Source organism: Canis lupus, chromosome 2 (assembly GCF_011100685.1).
Source record: "Canis lupus familiaris isolate Mischka breed German Shepherd chromosome 2, alternate assembly UU_Cfam_GSD_1.0, whole genome shotgun sequence".
NCBI classification, from domain to species: domain Eukaryota; kingdom Metazoa; phylum Chordata; class Mammalia; order Carnivora; family Canidae; genus Canis; species Canis lupus.
This window is the reverse complement of record NC_049223.1, coordinates 69,393,931-69,406,508: the sequence shown is the minus strand read 5'-3', so window position 1 is coordinate 69,406,508 and position 12,578 is coordinate 69,393,931. Positions and strand designations below refer to the sequence as shown.

Here is a 12,578-nt window from a genome sequence, read left to right as displayed (position 1 = left end):
TCTCCTCTCATTCTTATAGCCTGCTATTTATAATTCTCTTTTCCTTCCTCATTTTAGGATCTAGATGGTAACATTTTTAAATCCCCATACATAATAACCACCTAAACATATAGCTGAGAAATAAACATCTATACTCGTTAGCACACTAGGTAGTTTATACCCAAAAAAAAATTTTTTTTTAAGAATCTGGCAAAATTTTTAAATAAAATGTTTTATGTGGAAAAGTAAGATCTTAAGCATATATAGGGAGAGGGAGTCTGAAAAATACGGTAAAGTATTAATTGTGATATTTCAGTGGTGACACTAGGTGAACACATTCTTTGTCTATGTCTCTGTGTTTTCTAACTTTCCTGAAAATGAATCTGTACTAGGTTTATAATGAAAGACTCCCACGTGTAGCCAAAGAACAAGATGTTCAGACTGAAGCTGAAGTGAATATACAGGGGATGCACCCAAACTTGATTAAATCCAAAACTGCTATGCTCTCTAGGTACAGCCTAAATAACATGAGGCACTTAAGGAAGGCACAGAACACCCAGGACACTCCTGGGATAAAGGGGTTGTCCTTTGCTTACGCAAAGTACTTGTAATGTCATCAGTGGCAAGAGATTTCTAGAGTTCAAGGTGGTGTTAGAGTAATGGTTCTTACCCAGGTTTAAGCTTGAAGAGGATCCATGTGAAGAGAGGGAAGGAGGTGGTGTCTGTGAATGTCCTGGTCCCTGACTAGGGAGAGGCATGCCCACGGGTCCAGGAGAGGAGGAAAAGCTAAGGCCGTTATAAAAACTGTGTCCAATGGGGGTCAAGCTGCTCGATGTCCTCTTATAAAGGTCACTGCTGCCAGTCAGGGAGTCACGGCGGGAGCCACTGCCAGTGTTGGAGTTTGCAACTAAAATGGAATTAAAACAATGCAGATAAGAAAAGGCCTGTTCTTTGAAGAACAAGCCCAGTGACCTGTTCCTAACACTTTGATCCAGACTCCTTACCACCGCAAATTTGTCAGCAGAGACAACCTAACTGTTCATGTGGCAGTTCTAGGGCAGGTAAAGTAATAAAGAGGACATGGCTCAGGTTAACATGGAACTTTTGTTCAAACCATCACACGAATGCTAAATTTACCTTCCTTTGGTGTCACATATTATGGGGTGGGGATGGGTTAAAAAGCTCGGACGGCCACATAAGCTATGGAAAAGGTGAAAGAAAATGGGCTAGAAAGAATGCCTTTCATCAACCCAAAGGTTCCAGGAGAAAAATGGAGTACAGAAAAAAGATTTGTAAATGGGGTATTTCCCCACTGCACAAGACTTATATATGAAAGCCTGTTTTCTCAATGGGTTCAATCAAGAGTTATCGCTAGCCCCCGATTCCAATTTAAGATTCTCTCTCTCAAACATGCCCTTCTGTTCTGAGATCATGTTGTTTTACAAACGCTGCAATTATCCCACCATTTTCCTTCCTACTTTCATGCTTTTTCCTCCCATCGGAACATTAAAAATATCTTGGTCTAATGTCCTTCTTTCCACTTTTCCATAATATCCACCTTAATTCTTCTCAAAAGACTAGAGCAAACTCACGACTCTTTAAGGCCTGCAGATTGTGGGGTACACTACCCTGTGGTCTTCGGTTAAGTCCTCCTCCCTCAGTTTTTAACATCCACATTTCTACACTTCCCTCCACATTCATTCTTCCCAATGCCTTCAAAAAAATCTCCCCTGGTTTTCTGATCCCTGAAACAAATCAACTATGAGAGTATAAATAAGTAGCAATATGAGCATAAACCTGAAATCAGCCCCAACTGTAAAACTTGATTTTAACAGTCCATCATCTCAAAGATATATATGTGGGACGGCTGGATTCCCACGGGGCTCGGTCCAGATCTGCCTAGGGTAACTGTCCAGGGTTCCATGCATCGTCAGTGTTCCATAAAGATTGCAAAAATAACGAAAATTCAGTCTTAACAGCACATAAGTCTGATTTCTACCTGCTGTTCCAAACCCTCCAAGGGCTGATCCCAGGGTGGCGCCGAGAGAACTGCTACTTCCAAATCCCAAGGATGTGTTGGCAGGCTGGGCAGAGCCCTGGGAGAAGAGGGAGCTGCTCTGTGAATTGCTGCTCAGAGAGTTGTTGCCATAGAAAGAGCTGGATGCCAGGCTGTTACTGGGCTGCTGCTGGGGCTGGGGCTGGGGCTGCTGGGTTCCTAAAGGGCGAAATGGTCCATTTGTTGTTCCAGCAAGACCACCGGCTGCTCCATTTGCTGAAGCTGCGGCCGCCGCAACAGCTACGAAGAAGAAAGCAAAGCATTGGGCTGGGAAAAGTGCTGGCCACATCCCCCAGCCTCCGCGCTAGCCTTCCAGAAACACTGTCACGCGCTCCTAGCTTTGCAAAGCAGACACGAGCCTTGTAAAGAACTACACGAATCTGCCTTTGAGCCCTCCATCTGAGGCTTCTATTTTCTACTTCTGCTTCCAATTTGAAGTCAAAATACCATGGAAGCCAAATTCACTACAGTGGTAGCTTTAAAGAGTCTGAAGTTTAAAATAGGTACAGATGTCAAATGTAGCCATTTTTAATAAGACTACTTCCTAAAATCTGAAGTTCCACAAATAACAACGTTGAGGACTTTTCCAGAACCACTGTCAGCAATGTACTCAAGCCCCTAGAATTCCTGAACCTGTTGCTCTTTTAGATATTCCCGCTATTGTTCCTAATTTATATTCCATATATATATATATGCACATATATAAAGCTTAAAAGAAAAACCTATTCCACCCTTGCATCAAAACATATTGCTCTGCCACTTCTCACTACTCCCTCCATCCCAACCCCTCCGTAAAGCAAAAAACAAAAACCAACATCAAAAAGGACAAACAACAAAAACAATATTATCTTAAAATAATGACATGGATTTCTGTGACATTAGCCTTGGACTTCTGCCAACGAGGCCACTTTGTGTGAATAATCCAACTTCCTATGTTCAGGGTGGAGCAGGTCCTTGCTGCTAACCAGCTGGTACATGGCTGTCAACAGAATCTATCGAGGTCACTTGCTGCTTCTGATTTTCTCTTTGAAATATTACAGGGCAGAATTGCTATATTGAGAACTGTCAAATAAAGTACATTTCAACATATTGTAAGAACATCATCCGTCGCCGCCTTTGGATCGCTGACAGGAGTTCGCAAAGACGGAAGCTCACCTGCTTGTGCAGCCGAGGAACTGATAATGACTGGGGCAGGAGCTACCAGCCGAACAGGAGCGCCAAGACCATTTCTCGCTCCTGCATTCACCACAAGGGCGCCGGTTTGGTCATAGTAAGCAGCAGGAGCCAAGACCGGGTAACCTGGGAATATTAAGCCACATACAAGTATATGTGAAACTAACAGTATCTCCTAAACAGTTGCATATTATCAATAGTCACCGACTCAACTGTGGGGACAGACAAGACGTAGATTTCTCTCCTGGCTTCACCACCTAGATAGCTGTATGACTGCATCGCTGAGCATCCATTTCTTCAATGAAGATAATAATAATATCTGCCTCATAAAGTTCTTGTGACAATTAAAGGATGAATGAGACAGATCTAGGATGGTATCTGGCACAATAGGGAGTAGTATTATTTACCATCTGCTAAGTGTTAGAAAGGGAACTCAGTGAGACAGGAACACCCATGCTCTTCAAAGTGCTAACCAAGGGTATCACCAGAAATCATAAACTGACAATTTTTTATAGTCAAGAAAACTTGACTACGAAAGTAACAGAGGGTACAAATGATTACAACAATCATAGTACTTTCACACCTCATAACAGCCTCAGCACAGATATCCTGCAAGTTAGCACGTAAAACCTAGACACACTTCAAATAATAGGATCTTTCATCACCATTTAAGATGGAATCTCCAAATCCTATTAAGCAATAGGAGAAATTACAGGTGACTTCCCAATAAAACCTGAATGCTTAGTAACTAATACAACAAACGATGCATGGTAAAGTTACTCAGTGAATTCATTAAATAGATCAATTAATTTGGCTTTGCTCCACAATCAGTAAGAACCCATACATTTATGCTGAGATCTCATAAGGACCTGTTTCAAAGGAAGAAGTACAAATTACTTCCAACCCATGCAAAGAATAGGACCAGGTGACAGTGAGCCAAGAATAATGTATATTCAAGATAAATAACAATCACAGGCAGGCAGCCACAAAGCACCTCTGCTGTTGGCTCAGAAGAAATCCTAGAAACATAAGGGATGGCCCCATCAAGGAACACTAGAACTTCCTAATAATATTGTTCAAAGACAGAAGCATAAAGACTAAGGCCTTTGAGGGATGCTAAAGTAGCCTGGCCACTCTTCCTATCATTTCTAATCCTAGGAGAGAAAACAGATCATCACCAAAGGAAAAAATGACATATTCTAAGCAATGTGTAGAGAGATACAAGATGAAGACTGGCTCAGAAAAATTAGGTGCTCTCATCAACGAACTATGGTCTAAGTGAGGGCAAGTGTATGTCATCCTTGCCAGTCCCCAAATATAATTACAAGCTCAAAGAACTGCCTGTTCTCCTCACAATCTCCCCCAACAAGTAGACTGTGTTTTTCCCTCCAAGTAATAGGAACAACAGTGCAGCCTCACCTGGCATGCCTGCAGCCAGTCCTTGTCCAAAAGCAAGGGCAGAATTCACTGCTGCAGCTGCCACCAGAGGATCTGTTTGCTGTCCCTGCTGGTTCTGATTTGGGGTCAAAGGACGCTGGCTGGCTCCTCCACGGAGAACCTGGGAGACAGAAATAAATCAACTGCTTTCTTCTCACTGAAAATACCTAAGACCCACTGTGTGCTAAAGCTTGGCCAACTTTATAAACTCATAGTTGTAAACCATTTTTCCTACAATTTTATATGGCATGGCTATTAGGATAAAAGTTCAATCAGTAACATTTCATTTAGTGAAGTTTAATTCTACCATTCTTACACATTACTACCTGTTAAGCAGCCAAAAGCATAAAAAATATATTTCATTAATCAAATGCATAATGAATACCATTTGGCAGGTACTAGAGATAAAGCAATGAATAAAAGAGACAAAGCCCCTGCCCTCTTGAAGCTTTTGTTCTAGTCAATGAGGCAGAAAATAAAAGGTAACTCTATAAAATGTCAGTACTCTGACAAAAGGTGGGTGATGGAGGATTCTGATGGAATAGGGAGGGGAGATTAGGATAAACATGAGCAATTTACACACATAGTTAGATTAAAATATCTGTGTCTAAAGGGGGGACAAACCCACCTGAGTCTATTTTTTTTATGGAATATAAGAACACCTTCTCTACCCTCTAACACTATTCTCATTCAACAAGGCCCGATTGGCCCCAAATGAGCTCACAAGATTTGATTTAGGAGGCTTCTGACCTGTTTCTATTTCTCCTCTCATAAATTCCAGAATAGACAGCAATCTAAATGGAGATGAGTGTCAGGAACACTGCCTTTTCAGTACAGAATACCATTTCTGTCACTGTGCTGAAGGATCTACTTTTATTTTATTTTTATTTTATTTTATTTATTTATGATAGTCACACAGAGAGAGAGAGAGAGAGAGAGAAAGGCAGAGCCACAGGCAGAGGGAGAAGCAGGCTCCATGCACCAGGAGCCCGACGTGGGATTCAATCCCGGGCCTCCAGGATTGCGCCCTGGGCCAAAGGCAGGCGCTAAACCGCTGCGCCACCCAGGGATCCCAGGATCTACTTTTATTAAGGAAACATGGGTATCCAAATGCTGGTAATCATTCTTATTCTGAATGCTCTGAATAATCTAATCCACACGATCTATATACTCCAGCAAGTAAAAATGCCAAGAAAGTTCTCATCAGATCACTTTTACTATCACTCTTCTCTTTATAAAAGTTAGGCATATGGTCAGGAACCTGGGTACAGATTATTCTTGGTACTATCTGGTAAAAAAATGTAAAAGAGAAACACCACTAACAATCAACTATTTATTAAACGAGAATAAGGGAAACAACACTGTCCACACTGGCAAGAAGAGATGTGTAGACACTTAGTTGACTCCAAGTTTCTTATTTCCTTATCTGTAAAAGTAATGAGGGAAACAGCTGACCTTGCAGATCTGTTGGGAGTATTGATGTCTGCAAGGCACAATACCTAGTACCCAGGAGGCAATCAATAACCCACAACTAATTACTATCAAAATATTTATTTGTTTGTGACTTAAAGAATCTAATGGACTTTACAAGAAGAGAAGTGCTTCAATCCACGTAGACAGAAGAGTCTGGGGAGGCTGCCAAAGTGAGTGTTTTTACACCAAGACTTAGAAGATGTCTAACCAATGACCCAGAAGACCTCTTATTCTAGGAAAAGTAAACAGCATGTTTAAGAACAAATAAAACATATATGCAAACATCATTTCCACAGGGCATATGAACCAGGTTAGGAGCTGTGTACAAGATCAGGGGTCAGGGGAAGGACAAGGTGCCTGAAGAGCGAGCCAGGCCAGACTACTAGGCCCAGGTTTAATGAGAAGAGCAATGGTTTCTTTCTTGTCCATGGTCTAGAAATCTGTGTGGGACCCTGACAATTAATCAAAGTTCTTAAGTCAGCTGCCAATATTCATGTATTTTAATTTCATCAATGGCTATCAAGTCTGGATTTTGTGGAAACAAATACGTAGAATCTTACAAGTAACAGTTTAATCAAATAAAATCAACAAAAATGACTGAATATCTGTTTGTAAAACCCTATTCTCAGAGTCTGCTTACTATTTAACTTTATGAGGCAAAAGCTGTTAAATTCAAATTTATTTTCAAAGGCATTGTTTTAAATACAGCATTTGAGATCTATCAATACTTAATACGCAAGTAGATGGCTCAGTGGGGATATTTTAATTAATAACCATTCATCCTTCTATAGTTCATCATGCTTGATGAAAATTATCATCTACACAGCCTCCCCCGGTCTGGAAAGTTCAGAAGTCATTCTAAATGCTTCTCTATCAAAATGCCATATCTAACACCAAATCACCACCAAGTCTGCCAACAGGTACTAGGCTTCAACCCAATACCCAGGAAGTTTTTTTTTTAGCAAACATTTTGAAATAGAAAAGAACAAAATTTTTGTCAGATGTCAAAGGAACCTCCAAAAAGGATGAAAATGAATCACAAGTAAGATTGAGCGGCTGGTATGTCACTAGCTGTGCTCAAAGTTCCAGCAATTAGGTGTTAAACAGTTACCATGCCTAACACATAACAAATGTTCTGTTTTCTGATAAAATGTCAAAGCCAAAAGGTCAAAAGCAAACTTTAAAAAGTGCCTCTCGTTTCATGACTATGACAAAGCAGCTCACAAATGAAACCAAAAACTGATAAAAACAACACTGGAACTAAAATATGGCTGCTTATTACAAAGGAATGCCAGTAACCTTTCCTCAATAGAGTTTATAATTGTGGATGACAGAAAACTCTGAAATGTAAATGATTACAATGCCCATTTTATGGCTAAGGATAGAGCTTCTCTATATTTTCTATATTCATTCAATTTGCCCTTAGGTGCAATCAGTCAGTGGTTAGAACAAAGATCAGACCTCGGGTTTTCTCTAACTCCAAACACCACAATATGGTTAGAAAATAATACAAGTTGTCAAATTATAGATTTCTGTTCAAATCTTAACAACTTAATATCTTTGTGACGCTGGGCACAGAAATTCCATTTCCTCAATCTTATGAAGGGAAGTCACATAATTTATCAGAATTAGAAAAAATAAAAGTAATTATAGGTAGAGCACTTAGCTTTAAACAAAAAGCTTTCAATAATTACTTACTATTTTTCCTGTGCACTCTAATAGAACTAATTTTTAAAACACAGCAATTACATCTGTCTACCAAATCCACAATTATTTGGCAGCCATTTAAACACAAAGAGCGTCACACAAATAAATACTGACTATCCACAAAGAATAAGCTATTAAATGTATTAATAGGGATCACTCTATGTCAACAAATTATCTGCTAAATTCTCTCACATGTCTGGTATAAGAATTGTATCTACTGCAAAGAAAATCGTGCATTAGCTTCAAAAATTTCTCTTATTCTAAAATTGCTGACCCAGGATAAGTTGACTAAAATTTCAAAACCTGTGTTTTTTCTCTAATTTAGCAGAATCTAAAAATTAAACATATATTTTCTTAGCGGGACTAGTAAAAACCAAAGCATTCTTGTTTGCATCCTGTCACATGTACATATACGAGCATGGTGTATTGCCTCAAAGACAGCTTTAATGTGTCAATGTGAATCAAAGCCTAAATGTTCATTGTATTTGCTGGAAAAAGACACCATTTCTCAGAATTTATTCCATGGAAATAATCATACATTTATGCAAAGGGTATCAGTCTACTTTGTAACATATAAATACTGCTAAATTAAGTATCAAATAATGGTAAACTGGTGAAAATAAAGTATGGGATGCTCTCTGACAGATTTAAAGATAGATAGTAATTATTTCTAAAAAGCAATAAATAAGGACGCCTGGGTGGCTCAGCAGTTCAGCACCCGCCTTCCGCCCAGGGCGTGATCCTGGAGTCCCGGGATCCAGGCCCACATCAGGTTCCCGTCATGGAACCTGCTTTTCTCTCTCTGCCTATGTCTCTGCCCCTCTCTCTCTCTCTCTCTCTCTCATGAATAAATAAATAAAATCTTTTAAAAAAACAAAAACAAAAAAAGGGATGGAGGTCATTTTATTTTAAAAAAAAGACACTAAATAGGGACACCTGGGTGGTTCAGTGGTTGAACATCTGCCTTGGGCTCAGGGTGTGATCTTGGGGTCCTGGAATGGAGTCCCACATTGGGATCCTTGCAAGGAGCCTGCTTCTCCCTCTGCCTATGCTTCTGCCTCTGTCTCTCTCATGAATAAATAAATAAAATCTTTTTTTTAAAAAAAGCACTAAATAACATGGAAAACTGTAAAAATCATAGAAACTCAAAACTATGTGGACAGCATAACCCCAATTTTATCAGAAACTGAATAATAAAGCTAGAATGACAAATACCACCCATTAATGTTGTTTTATCCTGACATGAGGATTTTTTTCCTTTGAGTTTTCCAATTCACCACAATTTTCAGCAATAAACAGGTGTTTTTCTACCAAGCAGGAGAAAATGGTCTATTCAAAATAAAAGGGCATACTTAGTTTTCAGTTAATTATTCTTTCCCAACTCTTTAAAAAAGCTCTTATTACTCTAAATTAAAATAGTCCAAATAGGTTTAAAGATTTATATCCAGTTCAGTTGATGTTCTCAATAAGCAGTATAGAAAATGAGCCTCTGTTTCCATAGCAAGCAGCCTGCAGGAGAGGTAGAGGTGACCTGACAACAGTGCTCGGAAGGCAGCAATGGCATTCCATAGTTATGGCAGAAAAGTAGCTTTTATTAGCAGAATGAGTACTCACTTTACCACTTGTTAACCATGTACCCTTAACCAGACGGACCATCCTCTATGCACTTTTCTCCTGATCTCATGATCTTACCTAGTTACACAGACCAAGAACCTGATCATAAAAGACAGTCGGTAAGCCCCGTTAAGTCTGAGCCTGGACTCAGGTAACACACCAGAGGTTTGGACCTCGTGGATCCACAGCCATTTCTCTATCAGGAGCAACATTACCTTTTAATCACACATGATGACTAAAATTCACTTACGGTAAATTCTGTTTACATTTACCTGCTGCTGCCCTTGCTGAGCCTGTGGGGTAGTCTGCTGATTTGCAGAATTAGTTGCTGCCGCAGCAGCAGCTGCTTGCTGCTGGAAGAGACTGGCTGGGTAGACTCCCCAGGGAGTGACTCCATAATACTGGTGAGGGACCACAGCCGGGCCTAAAAATAGCAAGAGAAAGGTAAGGCAAGTTTAGACAAGTCAGAATCATCTTAGGGTTTTTGAAGACTGCAACAGACTCAGCAGATCCTACAGTAAAACAGTAAGAATATACTGATTCATTCTAGCTGATCGTGAATTCTGTTTTTGAAAAATAGAAAATATTTTTATATTTTTATGTCTTCTGAAGTCAGTAATTTACTCCAGGCCTAAGTGAAGAAGCCAGTAAAGGACAAAACATTAAAGATATCACAACTTATGGAAGTTGTAAGGTGATGAGCTTGAGAACAGATGGAGGAATTGGCCTTGGTCAGGAAGAAGGCAAAGGCCTGTGCTTCCCCTAAGAAAGGATATGGGACAAAGTTTGCTGTCTGAAGGGAAGTAAATGGAGAGTCTGTGTGCATCAAGTGAAGGAAGAGAACAAAAGATTAAGCTGTGCCCTCCTCTCAATGGTAAGGATAGTACCGGAGGTGATTGATGGGGACAGGGGCCCTGATGCTTCATTAACTCTGGAAGCAGGAAAATCCATCAGTCTTCCACAACAGAACCCAGGGACTCCACTGAACCTCCACTGCTCAATTTCTAAGAGGCTTGGTCTTCTTATCTCTGTGTTGGAAGTCATTCAACACTACATTCAGACACTGATATATGAAATTTTGAGTTTAAGTCAATGCTGAAAAGAAACAGAAGCAAAATTTTATAGACCTGCTGAGTATCCTAAACAAAACCAAGCATTCTGCTTCAGTCTCAATGAGCTGTTCACCTTCTTTGGCAACAAGCTCTGGCTACAGTCTCTGCCATACACAGTAGACAACACAGAGGTAACATAGCCATGCAGATGGCAGCCTGGGTGCAGCAGAATCTACACCACAGAACTCTCTGAAGATGGCAGCAACAAACATCAAGGCTTCATTCTGCCAACCAAGACAAGGGCCCAAAGCCAGCCCTTCATATCTGCTGAAACACATCTCCAATGAGAAGTTTCTTAAAACACAGAGTTTAAAATATCTACAATTTGACTGAATAATAATATTGCCTTTATATGGAGCTCCAAAGACCTATTTCAAATGTGTCTTTTCTGACACGGTAGCTAATCCTGCAGAAACACAGGTTTCATTAAGTCAAAATAAATTGGAACATGTATTTTGTTTCCAGTTTCAAGCTTCTAAGATACAAACAAGTCAAACTACATCACTACCCAATACTGCTCTGACATATCTGATTAGGCATTTTCTGTACCTGTGGGCCTATTAGCCAAAATCAAGCAGCTCTGTTCGTTAAGTTTGCCCACAGTGAAATACCATGTGGATGCAAAATAAACATGCTGCTTAAGGAAGCTAGGTTACAGTAGAAGCTAATTTTTTTTATAATAAGCAAAGGGGTAAAAATTTTTTTAACTCCTCAGACCCTGAGGAGTCTAAGAATTGTTATCTCCAAATTAGAGTGGGGAGCCTCTAAACCCACCTGATTGGTGTTTACAAAGTGGGGTGGTCTTGGGCATTTACAGAAGAGAATGGAAGAGAAAACAACACAATGGAGACCTAACCTATGCCCTAGTTTCTTCACCTGCAAATAAATGGGTATGATAGGGGTGAGGCTGTTGCCACATCCATGGGGAAAGCCTGGGCTGCAACCTGCAATGACAGACCCAAGGCTCTGCCACAAGTTCACAAAACCACCTTCAACTGTGCACAGACTGTTGCTACCTTAAATATTTATATAATCCTCTAAATTTTCTCAAGTAGTATTTCTACTACTTTCCCTGGTCACATGGCCTCTGACTACATTTAGGAAAATACCCCCAGGGTGCATTGTCAATTGAGCTTGACTCATCAGGATGCCTGCTTCAATTCTTCTGTGATGAACACCCCATAAGCATATGCAGTTTCACAGTTTGGGTGGTTAACATTTCTGGTTCTATGTGAAAGCACTGAAGTCTTTTTCAGTTTGGCTCAGCAGATGGATATAAAGAGCAAGACTCTTATCTTCAAACTATGATCTCAGGGAGGACAAGTGTGTCATTCCTAAAACAGTTCTTTGTTTTAAATAACATAATATGTTAGCAGAGGAAAGAAAGTAGAGAAAAGACAATTCAATATAGTATGGGCATCGTACACTGTAGTGACGTTTGTGAATGGACTTGAGTTAGGCCTGGTTCAAACTCCAACTCTGTAATATTTAAGTAGTGTGAACTCAAAAAAAGACAGTTCTTGGGCAGCCCGGGTGGCTCAGCGGTTTAGCACCGCCTTCGGCCCAGGGCCTGATCCTGAAGACCCAGGATCGAGTCCCACGTAGGGCTCCCTGAGTGGAGCCTGCTTCTCCCGCTGCCTGTGTCTCTGCCTCTCTCTCTCTCTCTCTCTCTCTGTCTGTCTCTCATGAATAAATACATTTTTAAAAATCTTAAAAAAAAAAAAAAAGTTCTCTGTGACCCAAATTCCTAATCTATAAAACCATCATCTGGAGTACGTGGATGAGTGAGTTGCTTAAGCATCTGACTCTGTTTCAGCTCAGGTCATGGGTCGGGCTCTATGCTCAGAGTAGAGTCTGCTTGAGATTTTCTCTCTCTCTCTGCCCCTACCCCCGCTCATGCATGAGTCCTTTCTTTCTAAAATTAAATAAATAAAATCTAAAAACAAAAACAAACCACAAAAACCACAACCCATCATCCAACAACTCCTATGAAAGAAAAGCACTCAGCACAATGCTTGGCAGATAGT

The 12,578-nt window shown here is 40.2% G+C and overlaps 1 protein-coding gene and 1 pseudogene across 20 annotated transcripts in view; both read right to left on the bottom strand.

Moving 5' to 3' along the window:
* Positions 1 to 12,578, bottom strand: part of PUM1 (pumilio RNA binding family member 1) — a 134,080-nt gene that overhangs the window by 31,744 nt on the left and 89,758 nt on the right. For 17 of the 20 annotated variants that reach the window (XM_038531319.1, XM_038531321.1, XM_038531320.1 and 14 more), the window contains 5 exons: positions 9,712 to 9,863; positions 4,628 to 4,766; positions 3,191 to 3,334; positions 1,979 to 2,275; positions 650 to 886 (listed from right to left, as the gene is read on the bottom strand). In XM_038531319.1, coding sequence (XP_038387247.1) covers positions 650 to 886; positions 1,979 to 2,275; positions 3,191 to 3,334; positions 4,628 to 4,766; positions 9,712 to 9,863 — 969 coding nt within the window. The remainder of the gene's footprint in view (positions 1 to 649; positions 887 to 1,978; positions 2,276 to 3,190; positions 3,335 to 4,627; positions 4,767 to 9,711; positions 9,864 to 12,578) is intronic. The other 3 variants (XM_038531328.1, XM_038531329.1, XM_038531325.1) reach the window with 2 other exon arrangements.
* LOC119870558 lies at positions 4,440 to 4,517 on the bottom strand (annotated as a pseudogene).